At 38.5% G+C, this 19,430-nt stretch overlaps 1 protein-coding gene across 1 annotated transcript in view; it reads left to right on the forward strand.

Moving 5' to 3' along the window:
* Positions 1–11,861, forward strand: part of LOC106873778 (trans-1,2-dihydrobenzene-1,2-diol dehydrogenase) — an 18,127-nt gene extending 6,266 nt beyond the window's left edge. The window contains exons 2-7 of the mRNA XM_089361682.1: positions 1,019–1,130; positions 1,803–1,966; positions 3,849–4,098; positions 8,006–8,130; positions 8,400–8,550; positions 11,357–11,861. Of these exons, the coding sequence (XP_089217808.1) occupies positions 1,019–1,130; positions 1,803–1,966; positions 3,849–4,098; positions 8,006–8,130; positions 8,400–8,550; positions 11,357–11,460 (906 nt within the window). The 3' untranslated portion in view covers positions 11,461–11,861. The remainder of the gene's footprint in view (positions 1–1,018; positions 1,131–1,802; positions 1,967–3,848; positions 4,099–8,005; positions 8,131–8,399; positions 8,551–11,356) is intronic.
* Positions 11,862–19,430: the final 7,569 nt, after the last annotated feature.

Below are 19,430 nucleotides of genomic sequence, written 5' to 3' on the forward strand. Positions count from 1 at the left end.
ACATAAGTATTTACTTGTTTCTGTATGCATTATCTCTAATAACACCATTCTGCTTGGCATATTAATGATATATGTTGCCCTGAATAGGAAAATCAGTAGAGTATCAGACATAATATCTTCTATTATTTAGATATACACTACTTTGTTCTAGTTTAAAATCCTGCCAAAGTCAATTTTGCATTTTATCTTTCCGTTATCGCTAAATTAAATACTGGTTAAGTACTAGGGTCAGTATAATAGACTGTACATTCCCACAAGAAGTTTGGCTTTGTGTCTTTAGTAGAAATCAATTGTATTCAGAAGCAGTGAAAACTCTTGTACCTATATAGGAGAATCAGCCCATATTGTACGTGAAGGAAAATGGAGCATTAATGTGCGTAAATCAAAAGTGACCAACACCTACCTGTATGCTCTAGAATAGCATGAAGAATCGGCAAATAGTGTCAGAACAGAAAGTCTGTCGACTTATCCACGCTATCTATATACAATATATCAAACAACATAAAATAATACATACTTCATTTTCTACTTCATAGATAATAAATATCAATGGAAAATCTTCACTTAAGTAATAATGTAGGTCGGAAGAAAGAAGTTGGAGTTGGCCCTCGTACTTGGTACTCAGGGTGATCTTGGATGGTGGGATTCCTTGATTATCCCTAGAGGTCCTCTTGAATCAGGTGGATTCCATCACGATCACTTTTTTTTCTAGTGTTATATACTATGTATACTTCCCTTCTTCTAATGTATACCATGTATACTTTTTATTTTATCATTCTATTATATGTAAATCCCAACACTTTATGTCTGTCTTTTGTTCGGAGCTGTAGCACTGTCTGCCATTTATTTATAGAGTGTCTTATGTATTTTATAATTATTGGTGCCATTATTATATCAATAGATTTATTATATCAATAGATTTATAAATCCTTATTTCTATACATTAACAACAATCCATTGATTCCTGCAGCCCTCAAAAAGCAGTTCACATTACAATTATTTTACTGTTTTTATTTAGATAACTGCGGTGGTATCCAAATCTTTAGAGAAGGCTAAGAAATTTGCAGAGAAGTTTAAGATACCGAATGTGTATGACAGCTATGAAGAATTTGCTAAAGATCCCAACATAGGTATGGAAATAATTTTAATCTAAATCTGATAATATATTTTGTATTTTATTTTGTAAACTTTCTAAATGTTTATTTACTTAAATTAGTTCATGTACATATTTCTATGGAGGATCTGCCTTATAAAAATTACGTAGTAAACTTCTTCAATTTATGTAAGCTTGTACTCAAAATATCATTACTTGAGTTTAAATGTTCTCATTTTTCTATAAGACTACATCTTTTCCTTTTAAACAAAGATGAAATTACAGGACTTGCGAATGATTTTATTGAGAAGGAATATCAACATTAACGTCTTAGTTTCAATGATTTTCCTGTGAAACGAGGAAGGTAAACACATATACACTCTCTCTATTGCTCTTTCCCACTCTCTCTCTCTCTCTCACGAACACACACACTCATTTACATATACACACACTATATACATCTCGAGCTTCCATACAGTTTTCATCTACAAGTTTCACTCATAAAACTTTTACCAACCCGCCCAAGGTGTTGTGCACTAAGATAGAACTCACGATTTCTGCAGAGCTCTGCAAGCAAAGACATGTACATATGTATCCCCAGTACAGACCTGGTCAACGAATGAAACAGCTATTACTATTTATTACATTTGAATTAGATAAATAAATTATTTAGCTAAAAGTTATTCTTTTTATTCCATCTCTCTCACAGATCTGGTGTACGTTTCAACAATCAATCTTTACCATCATCCTCTTTCCATTCTCATGCTTAACAATGGTAAACCTGTTCTGTGTGAGCAAACTTGTGCTAATAACACTAAGCAGACAGAAGAAATGATTGAACTCGCAAAGTCTAAGAAATTATTTTTCATGGAGGTATGTCTTTTAATATTGAAATAAAGTATTTTGGTATGCTAATATTGTTTAACTCCCCATCATCACTAATCAAGATGATCCTTGGTCAAAATCTGTTCCGCCGTGAAAACCTTGCATTTTTTTTTCGGAGATGATGTTATCAAGACTTCATTATCAGATGTTATTTCTGTTTCGTAAAAAGATAGGTAATCTATCGGATGTTATTCTTTGTATTAGTCCATTGGCACAATCGTTAGCACACCGGTCAACATGCAAAGTAGCATTTCTTACGTTCTGAGTTCAAATTCCACCGATGCCGACTTTACCTTTCATCATTTTGGGGCCGATAAAATAAGTACCAGTTGATTACTGGAGTCGATGTAATTGACTTGACCCCCCCCCCCCCTCCATGATATTACTGGCCTTGTGCCAACATGTGAAGCCAATATCTGTCCCAATTCATCCCCTTCCCTTGGAACTCTAGAATGCATTTTTTGGTTAAGAACCCTTTACATAGAGGCTCTTTATTTGGTATGTCGGTATATTGTCATATTGAGTGGCGAAATAAATTCTGATGTTTGGAGCTGAACTCTTCATCAAAGAAATTGAGATGTATGTTCTAAGATTTGTTTGTAGAGAGAGTCGGAAATTGTGTGGAAACTGATATGAAAGATAACTACCCAGAGTGGATAATATTCTTTCCCACTATATGCACAAGGTCTCAAAATTTGGAGTATGGGGCTAGTCAATTGCATCGACCCCAGGGCTTGATTCGTAGTTAATACATATTTTATCGACTCTGAAAGGAAGAAAGGCAAAGTTGACCTCGGCGAAATTTGAACTCAGAACGTAAAGGAGGGTGAAAAGCCATTAAATATTTTATCCGGCGTATTAACGATTCTGCCAACTCGCCGCCTTACGCAGCGGGGACAATATTAGAAGATTGTCCTTAGTATTTTACAAATAACGGTTCGGAGAGGATGGCAGTAGAGAACTGAACTCCACAAGACAGAATAAGAATGAATATATGAACAATGAAAACAAAATATATTTAAAGGATCAGTTTTCAGACTTAGTAGAGTTGTGATACTCTGAATTGGATCTTAAATAATAAATAAAGGGATTAATGAAATTATTCTTCGTGCTATGAACTGAATTAGAAGGATATATTTAGTACTTTATTGGAAAAAAAAAAACATTGATAAGTGAAAGAAAGTTTGGACAGTTTGTACAAAGGTACGGAAGATAAAATATTGAATATTATGACACAGAATAACCTAAAGGAAAGTGACTGAAATATATATCTTGTTTCTTTATTGCCCTCAGGGGGCTAAACATAGAGGGGACAAACAAGGACAGACAGAAGGATTAAGTCGATTACATCGACCCCAGTGCGTAAGTGGTACTTAATTTATCGACCCCGAAAGGATGAAAGGCAAAGTCGACCTCGGCGGAATTTGAACTTCGAACGTAACGGCAGACGAAATACCGCTAAGCATTTCACCCGGCGCTCTAATGATTCTGCCAGCTCGCCGCCTTTGCCTGAAATATATATCTATGTCATTCTTCCTAACTTTATTTCATTATTTCATTCCCGTCTCTTCATTTTTATTTCTCGTTTTGAAATTATTTCTTTGTTATGAGGCAGCGAGCTAGCAGAATCGTTAGCAACGCCGGTCGAAATGCCTAGCAGCATTTCGTCCGTCCTTACGTTCTAAGTTCAAATTCTGCCGAGGTTGACTTTGCTTTTCATCATTCCGGGGTCAATAACATAAGTTCAAGTTGAGTACTAGAATCAATGTAATCGACTTATATCCTGCCCCGAAATTGCTGGCCTTGTGCCAAAACTTGAAATCAGTATTCTTTCTTTTCTATTTTTTTGTCACAAATGTTTTTCTTTCAGGGTATGTGGTCCAACTTCTTCCCAGCTTACAAAGCTCTTAGAGAAATAATTGACTCTGGAACCATAGGAAAAATACACCACTTAGATGCGACTATGTTTTATGAAATACCTCCATATGATGCTGGGTCTGAGGCTTTCTTGGACAGGAGCGGTCTCATAGATATTGGTATATACTTAATATGGCTTGCAAACTTCATATTTAAACAGAAACCTGAAACAATTACTGCTGTTGGTGTGGTTACTGATATAAGTAAGTATATCATTAATAAAGATTTTATGTTGCTTGTATACCTTCGATAAAGATTTTGATAACTTTGTTGGCGTAGTTCTGATCTCTATAATTCTGTCCCCTTATTCAATTATTGACAATTGTACGTTTATGTGTGTGTTCGTGTGTGTGTGTGTGTGTGTGTGTGTGTGTGTGTGTGTGTGAGGGCGAGAGAGAGAGAGAGAGAGAGAGAGAGAGAGAGAGAGAGAGCTTGCGCGCGCGTGTGTTTGGAAGCGGAGAGAGAGAGAAGGAAAAGAGAAGGACAGAGAGGGAGACTTAGAAAAACCCACGTCCAACATAGCGCACATTAGTGAGTGTGGAAATATAATTAAAAGGAGATTAAGTCAGTGTTTGCATAGTTCGACAAGTCAATAGCAGATATAAGTAATTTCCAAGAAACTTTCCTCTGTGAAGTTTCCAATGCTGGACTCCAACTATCTTTAAAGGAGCTATTCATTGAAGAATAAATACATTCTAATAATTAATCGAAGCACAACAACAAGTCTTAAAATAACACGGAAAATATCGGTAGCTTCTGAAAGTTACTACATTTTTAGAGAATGTTAAATAAAAGAATTGCATTGTAGTAGAATCACAGGAGCCTTTTAAATCAGCAGATACTGTTATATTTAACTTTTAAAAAAAAAATTTGCAATAGCATCAGAAACATTCATTATACATTCTGACACGGCCCGTGAAATAAAGTGGAGAATATATTGTCTCTGACCAGACGGTAAATTTCCTACAATGATGTAAATGTATTGGTTTCAACATACGATAACAGATAAAATCCCTTGCCAAACAAATACAATTCCTTCTCAATAAGCAAGTAGTTGAAGAAGCGGTGACGGCTTCCACTAAGAAAAATTACTTTTGGAGTCAACAAAAGGACTATTAGCTCAATCTACTAAATATGAGAGCTTCTTCAAATCACACTTTGCTGTCTTAATTAATAAACCTTATAATGTAGTCCTATATATATATATATAGTTAGCTAGAGAAAAAAAGCATTATAAGTACAACGGAATGTCTTTTATCATAGACTTTATAACTCCTCTTTTGAAACCAACTTTCGAATATTAACTTGTGTAATAATAACATTTTTGAAAATTAAATTTACATCAACTAATGTTTCATTAGTTTGATTAAAAACAGAGATATTGGGTTTACTGCTTGCTGTTTGGCAATAAATGTGAAACGCTGAATAGTGTCAGATTTGTTTTCTTATCCCAACATTTCTTATCCAGTGATTAACAAGACCACGTCTTTGGAAGTATAATATGACCACTGATTGTACGAGTGAGATCATTTTTTAATCCTTTACAGTACAGAATTTCTACATTCCATGCCTTTCTTTTCCATAGAACAAACCAAGAAAACTATGTCGCGATGTCACAAAAGAAAATCCTGAGTAGTTGTATATTCTTTTCTTCTCTCGGCACAAGGTCCGAAATTTTGGGGGAGGGGGCCAGTTGATTAGATCGACCCAGTACGCAACTGGTACTTAATTTATCGACCCCGAAAGAACGAAAGGCAAGGCCGACCTCGGTGGAATTTGAACTCAGAACGTAACGGCAGACGAAATACCGCTAAGCATTTCGCCCGGCGTGCTAATGTTTCTTATTTCTTTATTGCCCACAAGGGGCTAAACATAGAGGGGACAAACAAGGATAGACAAAGGGATCAAGTCGATTATAACGACCCCAGTACGTAACTGGTACTTAATTTATCGACCCCGAAAGGATGAAAGGCAAAGTCGACCTCGGCGGAATTTGAACTCAGAACGTAAAGACAGACGAAATACTAGTAAGCATTTCGCCCGGCGCGCTAACGTTTCTTATTTCTTTACTGCCCACAAGGGGCTACACACAGAGGAGACAAACAAGGACAGACAAACGGATTAAGTCGATTATATCGACCCCAGTGCGTAACTGGTACTTATTTAATTGACCCCGAAAGGATGAAAGGCAAAGTCGACCTCGGCGGAATTTGAACTCAGAACGTAACGGCAGACGAAATACCGCTAGGCATTTCGCCCGACGTGCTAACGTTTCTGCCAGCTCGCCGCCTTTAAACAGTTGCATATTAACATTAAAAACGGATAACACCTTACAGTCAATAAAATTAAATAGAGATCTCTGCCTGTTAAGCACTGCTTGCAAGTTGAGAAAAACCGAATAGCACGTCAAATATGGATGCATACCAAGTGCTAATTCACGAGAAAATAATCGTTTGAAAGCCAGCCTGAAATCTTCAAAACTGATGACATGATCGATTAACTCATTATATATGAATAGTAAGGCGAAGCACCATACTGACTGGGCACACTATATTTATCAATGTCATCAGCGGTTTTTTTTTTACTTTTCTTTGTTAGTTTGTTTCTTTTTTTTTTCAGCAGTTAACTTATATTTTGTGGACATTTTGTTAGACCCGACATAACGTGCTAAGTTTTGCCTTTGCATTATGAGTGAATTTCTGTCATCTAAGATAAAACTCCAAGATCACAGCTGTCTTTATGTGATGTAGTACCATCGTGGCGCATTATATGTATTGATTCTACAACGCATCATCATCATCATCTCTTTTCCATAACTGCTTTCTTAAGTCTGAGACTATCTCCTTTCGCATATTACATTTCTGGTATGGTTTCTATTGCTGGATGCTCTTCCAAAACCAACTATTTGCAGAGTGTTCTGGGTGAATGTGGGATTTCTTCGTAGCAGGGGCACTGGAGAGGTTATTTTGCCTCTGAAAAGGTGTAAGGGTCCTATTTAATCCATGGTTTTACTGTTCGTTCGTTCACTAACACCAGAGAGAAATCTTACCTCTTCAAGAATAAGGAGGTAAGATTCTTCCATCTATCTTTTACTTGTTCTTTTTTAATTCACACTATTTGAAAAGAAGAGACCCATATTAGGAAGAACAGTGAAAGTAAAAGGAGTAATAGAAGGGAACCAAAATTAGAGGAGTGAGGTGATAGAGTGAGGAAGAATGGAAAAGAGGGAGAGAGAAAGACAGTTGTAGGTAAAGAGAAATAAGATGTAATTTCTGGTTGATTGAACAATTAATTGTTAAGTTTCTTAGCCAATGGAAGAGTTTAATAAAAACATGTTATATCCTATTATGCATAAATGAACATACTTAAGTTCAGATATGGCTGTGTGGTTCAAAAATTTATTTTACAGCCACCTAGTTCTGGATTCGGTTCCACTACAAGGCATATCACTTAAGACGGGACTCTTCAACTATAGCCTATAGCTTTGAATTGAGCGATGTGTGAATTTGGTTAACTGAAACTGTACAGAAGCCTATTCTATGTGTATGTGATGTGTGTCTATTTCTGTGTTTATGTTTACTAGTATAAAAACTGGTATTGCTTATACTGTGCAACGAAGCGGTTTGACATATGTATATATTTCAGTTGAGTGTAAAACTGATATATATATTCATAACTTATTACTAAACACAGAGTTTTTGTTAGTGATGCCATGTGTAGGCATAAATCAAATTAAAAATGAATACAGAAGAGTTGTGTATTGGTATCATAAGAGGAAATGAAAAAAAATGTTTCTTCTCTGGCGAAGATTCCTCTCCTCCATGCATCAAACGTTAAAACCCTACTTCATCTCATGGTACACCAATATACACGCCTTCTGCCTGTAAGTCAAACTTGATTCTGTTTAGCATCACAATTAGAATGACAAAGGATTGAGATGTACACGGGCATGTACACAGGCCTGTTGCATTGATAGACCATGCAAATGTGGAAAAAATACAGATGATACTATTCATCCTTGTCATACAGTTAGATGTGGTGATTTGTATGTCATGATTGCATTTATGTAAAAGCGAAATATAAGAAATGATATTGCTTCATTTGGAAAAGGTGTCGACCAATCTGCCAATCTTACTTTGACTTATAAGGATGGAGCCAAAGCCTCTTTGTCCTATGATAGGACTGTGACAAGAAAAAGTGATGCACATATTTATGGAACTCAAGGCAAAATTTACGTAAGTAATCATTTCCTTTAAAATTAATTTTAAAATTAAATTTATGGCGAGTTGATTTAGAATTAAAATTAACTGCTATTGTAGCCATTGTTCACATTCAAAAGATAAGGCGTCGTTTATGGAAGACTTATAACTATTGTAATAAATCTAACATCTATTGAATTTATTCATTAATTTATTGCACGAACTCCAACATATATTAGCATTGATAGTTAAGAAATTAAAGCAAACTGCTTTGATGTATTTATTGTGTGCTCCTGTTTCAACAGATACATTCACCACTTTGGAGCACTACCAAAATCGAGATAAATGGAGAAGAAAGAGAATTTCCACTCCCTAAATCTGATGCTGTGTATAATTACCCCAATAGCGCTGGATTAGCTTACGAGGCCGAAGCTGTACGCCAGTGTTTCGAGAAGGGTAAGTTTGATGAATTCCGTTACTTTTATTAAAAGTGTACTATTATATAACTGGATAATTGCGGTGGCTACTACTACTACTACTACTACTACTACTACTACTACTACTACTACTACTACTACTATGAAGTTTGACACTACTACAACTAATGCATATATGTGTGTGTGTGTGTGTGGAGGCGCAATGGCCCAGTGGTTAGGGCAGCGGACTCGCGGTCGTGGGATCGCGGTTCGAATCCCAGACCGGACGTTGTGAGTGTTTATTGAGCGAAAACGCCTAAAGCTCTACGAAGCTCCGGCAGGGTGTAGTAGTGAACCCTGCTGTATTCTTTCACCACAACTTTCTTTCGCTCTTTCTTCCTGTTTCTGCGGCCTGCCCGTCCAGCCAGCGGGATGGCGTCATCTTATGGCTAAAACAGCACGCGTGCTGTGACCAGCGGTATCAAGATGGACGGTCAAGATGATCAAGGTGATATATATATATATATATATATATATATATATATATATATATAATAAATGAAATGGTGAAAGTTCAAATGAGGTAAACCATAATGAAAGGATTTAATTAAGATAAAAAATGTTCAAAAACACATTGATATATTAAAAATACATATAAAAATATATGAATATTAAAAATATATATATGGACATATAAATATATGAATATACAAACATAATAATAATATAATGAAGTATAGGATTGTAAGAAAAAAGAAAAAATATATAGTGAAGAGAAAATAATAGGCGTCCAAAAAAGAAAATATTCCTACGGCCGTTTCAGGCACTAGCTTGATACATACTTGATTTAAAATTACAGAACATTAATTATACATTGTCTTGGTCTATTATAGATGAGCCCCCAACCTTACAACACGATTATGGGCCGTTGTAGAATGGCAATAAAAGAATCATATACTATACTCCGCCTGTATAACTCTACCGCATTAAACAAGTTTTCTGATGCTAGTCATTCGTGTAACCACAGATATCACTCAATTTTCATGAGACTTTTTAAATCCAAACGTACTCAATAATAGCCGTACTAAGTTACGCCGCACAACTTAACACCATACTGCCTATAGCATGATATCGCCAATATAAATATAAATTTTAATAAAAACACTAAGTAATGTAATTTTTACTCCCATCAGCCCTCGTATAGACTTCCACCATTTTCATAGATATATCTGTTCTTCCACAAAAGCTTCCATCTACCTCATACATATCTACTGTAAACATCCCTTTCCCCTGATGAAGGAGGCGTTCTCTGAAAATTAATTTTATGATTCATTTTTTACTCGGAAGATTGAATCCCTGAAACGGCCGTAGGAATATCTTCTTTTTTCGACGCCAATTATTTTCTCTTCACTATATATTTTTCTTTTTAAAAAAACGTTTTTATCTACAATCCTATACTTCATTATATTATTACAACCAATCGCTGGTTGTTTCAAGTGTACACCAGGCACATACATCACAACCATATGTGCGCGACACGGTGATCTCATATCAAGATAAACATCGCGTGACCTTGCAGGTAGGGCCCAGTAGGAATTTTCTTCAGGTTGAGTATCCCATCCCGCTCAAGAGATCCCTGAATAAGGGTTGTTTAAGGATGTTGAACGAAACACCCAGGTTTCCAAAGTTGAATTATCCAAACCCCAAAGAATTCCTCTCAACACATGGCTATGATGCTCCCCCGCTACTTCTGCTCGTGATCAGAGATGCACATATCGTCAGCCACTAAGGGACATGTTCAACTGACAAAGTCAAACAGCTGGTTAAGGTCAAACAATTGATAAATCTGTGGTATTGAGCAGAATATTTGCTGTAGCACATCTTTTATACCAAGAAAAACGATGTACATGATAACACTTCCAATCAGTTAAGATAAAAGCCATGGGAGCCACTGCCTGGTACTACATCAGGTCATTTATTATCATTATTATTATTATTATTATTATTATTATTATTATTATTATTATTATTATTACCTTAACACAATTTATTGTGGTGTTATTAACAGGTTTGTAAGGGTAGCACAGATGGTAACACGCTGAGCAGTAATTAATTTCGTTGATTAATAACCGAGTCTAAAACCTGCCGGTCACCTTCCACGTTGCGTTCAGTCCCACCGTTGATCTACAGGAAATACTTACTATGCAGCTGCTCCAACACATCATCTGTGTATGTATGTGTATCTTCTTACAAATTATATTTGGCAATAGAAATTGATACAGAGTCAAGGAGTAAACTGAAACCAAAGTAACGGATACGGACTTTTTGCATAGTAATATATAGAACAGTAGTAAAACGAAACATTCACACACTCGTTAAGCAATGTTCGATCTCGTTGCCAAGAAAAATGTGGAAATTAGTGTAACCTGTTTACCATAAGCCCTAAAATTATTGACTAGTGGGCTTATTTTAAATCAACGTCCCGAGGACTATTAAGGACAGTATACGATTGCTGATGACGATTCCAATAAGAATTGAAACTTACAGCTGTTCCCCCTAGGCAAATGACTTAATCGGAATTGTCTTCTTTTTTTTTTTTTTTTTGCAGAGTTTAAAAACCTCCTAGAAAGCATATTTGTTGAGTAATTCCTTAAATAATCCCACTTAATCAATGTGCTTTGATTCAGTATATGTGGGACCCCCAACGAATGTAATTGTGTTTGTTTTGCGTCTTTGTATGTATCAGCAGAAAATTTGTACACATAGGCAAGGGAAACGAAAAAAAAAATCCTTTGCAATATTTTTATAATCTTTCTTCGTTTTCTTTTGTTTTTGTTTTTTTTAAGGTGAACTTGAATGCCCCGCTCACACCCATTCTGATACTCTGTCGCTCATAAATATTATTGACGAGGCTCGACGACAACTTAAAGAAAATCATCAGAAAAAATAAGGAGGGGCAGAAAGCCAATAGAGAGGACTGATTCATAGAAAATCACACATTGTATAACTAACAATAATAATCCGGGTTGTATGTCAACGCCTTATATGCAGTCGTTAATAATTTGTTAAAGAATTACAGTTTTTTCAATGTTTTGTTATACCATGAATATGTATTAGAAATCAAGTGTCTTTATACGTAGATAACAAAAAAAGCATCATTATATCATAAGATAACTACTTTTATGTAGAAACAGTAAGAGGAAGACTAATACCACAAGGGAACCGGTTAAGAAATAAAAGAAAATTTACATATAACTGCCTATGCTTATTTGAAAGAAAGCCAGCAAGAAAATTATGGATTATGATGAAAAACCTGAAAGTAATAGAATAAAAGGAAAATTTTGAAAACTATTGGTGTCTTACCCATCCTTTCATTCATTTTCAACAACCAGCATTTGGCTGGACAACTAACATATGACTAAATATATTTTCATATTTGGCTCTAAGGTTACATATGTGTTTCAAAGTCTGAGAGGTTCGAGCATTGCATTCATCAAACTAACATATGAATCATAAATCCACTCTTTATACCGGACTTGCATAGGCGGAAAATATCAATTGTCGCATACGAGAAGCTTTACGTTCTGAGGTCAACTTTGCCTTTCGTTCTTTTGGTATCGATATAATAAAAGTACCAGTATTGAGGGAAGTATAATCGACTAACCACAGCCTTCTAAAGCTGCTGGACTTGAAAAGAATAATATTTGGAAATCAGACTCCTAAGTAACATATTTGAAGAAGTCCTTTACAAATATTTGAGGTTTCACCATTAAAAATTAGTTGGTTGTGAATGTTTCAAAATTGCAGTGTTTTTGCAAATTTTGTGTACCCAATAATCTTGCGCGAAAGATTAGTCTTGTGTATCTCTTGGGTTATGTGTAATTCGGTTTGAATCGTATACAAAGCGAAATTAATCGAGTTGCTCAGAAAGTCCTCGCTACTTCAATTATCGTATTTACCGACATATAAAACATATTTTATTTTCGGTTTTAATATATCAAAACATTGTCCTGCGTGAATATGGCCATATTGCCGATAGGAGGTCGAATGTTAAGGTCCGGATGAGCGTAGTCCGCAAAGCACAAAATTGTTACTACCAATAAAATATCATAAACGAACCAAGTTATCACACAGTCTGTTACCACAAATTTACTCAAAATTGCTTACGGTAAGTTGGCAGTTAGGTGGGGAGCTTACATCATATCTAACCGTTCTTTCTCGGCATACATAACCCACGTCTAACATGTTTCACATTATTTAATGATGGTAAATACTGCCATGGTCAACTTTGCCCTTCATTCTTTTGGGGTCGATAAATTACGTACCAGTTGATCACTGAGGTCGATATAGTCGACTGACACTATCCCCGCAAAATTTCTGGTCTTCTGCCTGTTGTAGAAAGGATTATTTAATGATTGAGTTACTTCTAAGAAACATTTGTTTATTTTCTAAATGAAAAAATTATCCTAAAAAATATGAAAGGAATGTTAACAAACTTTCATCCTCTTTTCGGTTATTTGCATTAAGTGAATGACAAAACCATAGCAGTGCTGCCGATTACCTTAATTCAAAACATCACAACCAGAAATATTAGTTTACGTGATAACAAGCACTTTTTATTTTCATATATAACATATAAACATGTACATCTTTTAGAACTTTGTCATTTTATAAGGTTTTGCCTGCAATTTTTAAAATTAACATAAACATTTATTTACATGAAAGAAAATTACCGGAGAACTTTCTGTTAAAACTGTAATGAAACCATTTGTGGGGAATTTTTTTATTTTTTTTATCCTGTATGACAATTCTTTTGACGATGATATAAATAACTATTCTGTTGATCTCAAAGAAGTTAACGTTGAGATTTGGGACTCCCATAACATAGTTTGTTAACTGGCCCTATGCCGTCAAAAATGATGGCTAATTGTAGTATTTTATCATTCAACTACGGTAGTAGGTGAATAACATTCTTAACGGTGTAGGGCAGAATTCGTGGCAGACGAACTGTAGAAAGAAACTTCGCTGCGGGCTAGAGGGTTGAACTGTGGTTCGCGCAGGCGGGAGTTCAATTCGATATAAACAAGGTAACGGTCGACCAAACAAAGTACTCGCACGTTGTGGCGGCATTAGACGAAGATACGGCAATAAGGGTGCTGGACATTTTAACCAGCCCCAACCAACGAAAAAATACGCCATATTGAAAGATAGGCTAATGGATACATTCCGATGCAGTGGAACAGAATCGGCAGCCAAGATACTGGAGGAGGAATTAAGCGATTTCAAGCCTTCGGAACTGATGGACAGGATGTTGGCGTTAGACCCCCACCCAGTGAGTCACCTTCCTTTTTGTTTAAGGAAATATTCCTCTGCAAGCTGCTTCCCCAAGTCCAGGCCCTCATAACTCAGACCGAAATCAAGGACCTGCGGCAATTAGCAAAGGCAGCTGACAAACATTTTTTTATTATCTAGGGGCCCCGTGACAGAGTAGGGTTAAGCAAAATGACCTGTGCTTCTACCACGCGAAGTTCGGAAAAAAGGCGACAAAGTGCAAATAACCATGTAACTTCGGGACCCCTTCACCACTGACCCAGGGAAACTCCAGGGCCGGCCGCTATTTGAACTCCTTGGTGGCCGGCAGACATTACCAAATGCTCCTCTATGTCCGCGATCGCAGCTTCGGATGCAGATTCCTGATCCACACAGGGGCAGAAGTCAGCGTGATCCCGGCATCGGCAAGGGACCTCCGTCACAGAAAGCTGAGCCAATCTTTAACAGCCGCCAACGGGTCCACAATCGAGGCATACGGTCGTCGCACCCTTTCTTTCAACATCGGCTCACCAAAATACACATGGGCATTCACCATCACCGATGTCCATCAGCCCATAATCGGTGCAGACTTTCTTCGAGCACATTTGCTACTGGCTGATTGGCAGGGAAGACGACTCCTCGACAACAATACATACACTTCCGTGCCTCTTGCAACATCTGCACATGCCCCCCCCCCGCCCGCATAGCAACCATCTCGCAGACCCAGAACGAATACTTGGATCTTCTTCTAAGTTGCCCCAATCTCACCACTCCGGCATTCTCCAAACGTATAGCCCGCCACGGGGTGACACACCACATCTCCACCACCGCACCCCCCAGTGCACAGCTGCGCACGTCGTCTATCACTAGACCAACTTGCAATCGCAAAGATCGAGTTCAACAATATGGAGACATTGGGTATAGTTCGCCGATCAAGCAGTCCCTGGTCATCACCCCTGCACATGGCCCCCAAATCCAACGGAGGTTATGAACCCTGCGGAGATTACCGCCGTCTCAACGCGGATACGACGCCTGACTGATACCCCATTCCATTCATACAGGATTTTTCAGCCCAGCTAGCTGGGTGCTCGGTTTTCTCCAAGGTTGTCCTCATCCGGGGATACCACCAAATACCAGTACAAGACGACGATGTACCGAAAACCGCTGTGATCACTCCTTTCTGTGTGTACGAATTCCTACGTACACCCTTTGGGCTGAAAATGCAGCACAATCCTTCCAACGCCTGATGGACACTGTGTGCAGAGGCCTCGATTTTGTCTACGTATACTTAGATGATATCCTTATTGCAAGCCCAAACCCAGAGCTACATATGAAGCACCTAGTGACTCTTTTTGATAGGCTGGAACAGCAATCAACCCCACCAAGTGTGTTTTCGGTGCGTTTTCGGTGCACTACACCCTTGCCAGAAAAAGTAAAAGCTATCCTATCCTTTCCACACCCCACCACAAGCAAAGCTCTACATCAATTCGTGGGCATGGTAAACTTTTACCATCGCTTAATCCCTTCTGCAGCAAAAGTGATAAGACCCCTATACAACGCGCTGTCAAAAGAGGGTTCAAAAAGATAGGTGGAGTGGGATAGTACAATGACTTCAGCCTTTGAATCCACAAAACAAGCCTTAGCTCAAGCAACCATGTTGTCCCATCCTCATATGTCAGCTTGGACTGCACTCATCCAACACAGCCATTGGGGGTATTTTGGAACAACACATCAACAGTCAGTGGCGACCGCTCGCATTCTTCAGCCGACAACTACGACCCCCTGAACAGAAATGCAGTGCTTTTGACAGGGAACTACTTTCCGCCACTTTCGCTATTTCCTTGAAGGCCGCACGTTTACAGTATTCACGGATCACAAACCACTCTCCTCGTAATGAGCAAGCTCTCGGAGTTTTGGTCTGCACGCCAGCAACAACAGCTATCGGCAATTTCTGAGTACACCACAGACATCCAACACATAGCCGGCAAGGCCAACCCAGTTGTCGATGCACTCTCTTGTGCTCCTACCCGCTCTCACACCTACCTAGCACCAATAATGGAAGGCTTGGATTACGAAGCTATAGATGCAACCCAACAGACACACGACAAGATCAGGGCCTACCGCACCGCCATCACATCACTTTCTTTGCAGGATGTACACTTTGGCTCTAACGGCACAACCGTCGATCGTCCCATCAGCCTGGCACAAGAAAGTTTTGGACATCATTCACGGACTTTCCCACCCATGTACTAAAACCACACGGCAGCTGCTGTCAAGCAAATTTATCTGGTACGCTATGGCCAAGCAAATCGGAGACTATACCAGGTCCTGCATCCCTTGTCAACAAGCCAAGGTCCATCAACACACCAAAGCACCCCTCGGCAACTATGAACCACCTCAGGCCCGATTCAGCCATGTTAATATCGACCTTGTCGGCCCCCTACCGCCTTCACAGAGTTGTTCATATCTACTGACCTTGATAAACCGCTACACCCGTTGGCCTGAAGCTATCCCTCTCCGTAGCACAGAAACAAAAGAAGTCAGCCGTGCCTTTAACGCGAACTGGGTCACCCGTTTCGGTGTCCCAGATAGCATCTCATCCGATCGAGGGCCACAATTCACCTCAAAGCTGTGGAATGCCATGTGTGACCTTTTCGGAATCACAATGAACCGCACAACAGCCTACCACCTGCAGGCCAACGGATTAGTGGAGAGGTTTCACCGCCGCCTGAAGGAATCCCTGACAACCAGACTTAACGGGCCAAATTGGATTGACCAACTCTCATCCAGGATGCTGGGAATCCGCACCGCCCCAAAAGAAAATCTTAACACTTCCTCTGCGGAAATGGTGTACGGTGCTCCCCTTACAGTGCCAGGAGAGTTCCTTCCAAATACGAAGTCAGACCCGGATGTCAAAAGGTACCTCGCTCAACTGAGAGACAGCATGGGCCAGTTGCGCTCTGTTCCCATGTCGACACACGGAACATCCAGATCATCCGCACCAACTGACCTCCGCACTTTGTGTTCGTTCGACGTGACACACGACGAAAACCCCTCCAGTTACCCTACGATGGTCCATGTCAAGTCATACATCCGGGAGATAAAACATTCCGACTCCTAATTGGTGGACGACAAAAGACAGTCTTCATCGTTAAATTGAAACCGGCCCATCTCGATACTAACACCAAGGAGGAGCCGTCCTAGACAGATCACACCAACCCTTGACAAGGAACAGTCAGTAAAGAATCGAGTAACCACACGCATGAGCAGGACAATCAAAACGCCTTCTCGTTTCCAATGACAGTCAACAGTTCTGTCGGGGAGGGAGCTATGTAGAGCAGAATTCGTGACAAACGAACTGTAGACAGAAACTTCGCTGCGGGCTAGCTAGGAAGTTGACCAGCAGCAAAAAAGGGACTTCCAGGAGGAGAAGCTAAAACAGAAGAATGTCAACTGTGAGTGTGAAACGAATCTGAATGAACTAATCAGAAATAACTGGCGACTTAAGCCCTGATGTACGTAAAGTAATACACCTTTGATAAATGTATTCTCGTCTCCACTAGTCTGTTTGCGTATAGCTTAACAAAGCTATAACGGAGCTTTTTTGTCGCAGTCGGCGTCTTCCAAGCAGTCTCACTAATTCAGTTTTAATCGAAATCAAATTTAGTTTGTTGAATTATGTTTGACTAGTGATAAGCTACATTTAGACATAAATGTGCAGTAGAACAAAGGTTAAGAGAAAAAATGTATACACCAAACTGTTTGACTGACGGGTAGTAACGCCCGACACTTTGAATCCACACCATTCTTTTATTTTGATTAAGAATTATTATATTAATATTAATATGAAAGAAAAATGTTAAAGGAATATATTGGTAAAGGTTTCGTAAAATTTTATCCATTAGAAAAAAAGGTATTTAATTTTAATTCTCAAATTTTAATCAATTTTTTTTTTTTGCGTGATGTTAAAGGGACACTACTCAGGCATAACTACAGATTTCTCCCCCCTCTGAATTTGGATGATCATAAACTTTCAGGAAAAATGAAATTTTCTACGAATATTTATTATATCATGTAGATTCCGAACATACAAAATTTTGGTGGGAACGTGTTTTAGGAGGGGAATTTCGGAAAATTCACCAGAGTCCACTTCAATTCGTCTTAACTTTCAAAAAAATGGATATTTTTTTTTATGATATCCTCCACAAATATACCTCGGAGTTTGTAGATACCGAGGACAGGAATTTTGAGAGAAAACAATTGAGGGTTATTTTTTTTACGATTGTTTCTCACTGAGTGGTGTTTGGGAACAACTCGTCCATATTTGCTTCTTTTTCTCCGTTTTGTGCGTTTATGCATCTGTAGATTTCCACTGAAGCAACAAACGGGCAATGAAGGCAGATGAAGCCCTCACCAGAAAACTCGTTATGCTAAAATAAAAGCTAAAGGTCTGGTACATAGAAATATGTTATTAAGACGATTTATCTGTTGTATACGATATTTAAGTAAGTTCCCAGGTAAACGTTTCTAACAGAAAGGCAGAAGACACCAGAAGCAAAAATAAGGAATATACACGCACACTTAAATATAGAAGGTTAAGTATAATTTGTTACATAATATCTATAATAAACATGATATTGAATGGAATAATTCTCCGTTTGAACTTTTTTCATTACATACGTGTGTGTGTGTGGTAGAAATCTACGGATGCACAAACGACTTGTTCCGAAACACCCCCGAGTGGGGAAATAATTCTCAGAAATAACCCCCAATTGTTTTACCCCAAAATTCCTGTGTCTACGGAATCTATATAGTCCGGGATATATTTGTAGAGAATTTCGATAAAAAAATATCCATTTTCTTGAAAGTTAAAACGAATTGAAGTGGATGCCAGTGAATTTTCCAAAATTCCTCACCCACCCCATCCTAAAACACTTTCCCTCAAAAATTTTGTATATTCGGACGGGTTATACCGATCGATAGAATAAGTTCTAAACCCTCCAAAGACAGTGCCCCAGCATGGCCGCAGTCCAGTGACAGAAAACAAGTGAAGATAAAATATCCTTGTAAAATAGGGATACATCTTGCGCGAGAGTGCCCTAACCCTAATCCTATACGCCGACAGATACGGTAATTAATATACGTAAGACTTGAATTATTTCCCCCTCTTTTTGCTGTAGTTGTCATGATGTGTTTGGAGGCGCAATGGCCCAGTGGTTAGGGCAGCGGACTCGCGGTCATAGGATCGCGGTTTCGATTCCCAGACCGGGTGTTGTGAGTGTTTATTGAGTGAAAACACCTAAAGCTCCACGAGGCTCTGGCAGGGGATGGTGGCAAACCTTGCTGTACTCTTTCACCACAACTTTCTCTCACTCTTACTTCCCGTTTCTGTTGTACCTGTATTACAAAGGGCCAGCCTTGTCACACTGTATCACGCTGAATATCCCCGAGAACTACGTTAAGGGTACACGTGTCTGTGAAGTGCTCAGCCACTTGCACGTTAATTTCACAAGCAGGCTGTTCCGTTGATCGGATCAACTGGGGCCCTCGACGTCGTAAGCGACGGAGTGCCAACAACATGATGTGTTTATTATTAGCTCTTGTGTTTAC

This window comes from Octopus bimaculoides, chromosome 13, assembly GCF_046866305.1.
Source record: "Octopus bimaculoides isolate indiv1 chromosome 13, ASM4686630v1, whole genome shotgun sequence".
In the NCBI taxonomy this organism is placed as follows: domain Eukaryota; kingdom Metazoa; phylum Mollusca; class Cephalopoda; order Octopoda; family Octopodidae; genus Octopus; species Octopus bimaculoides.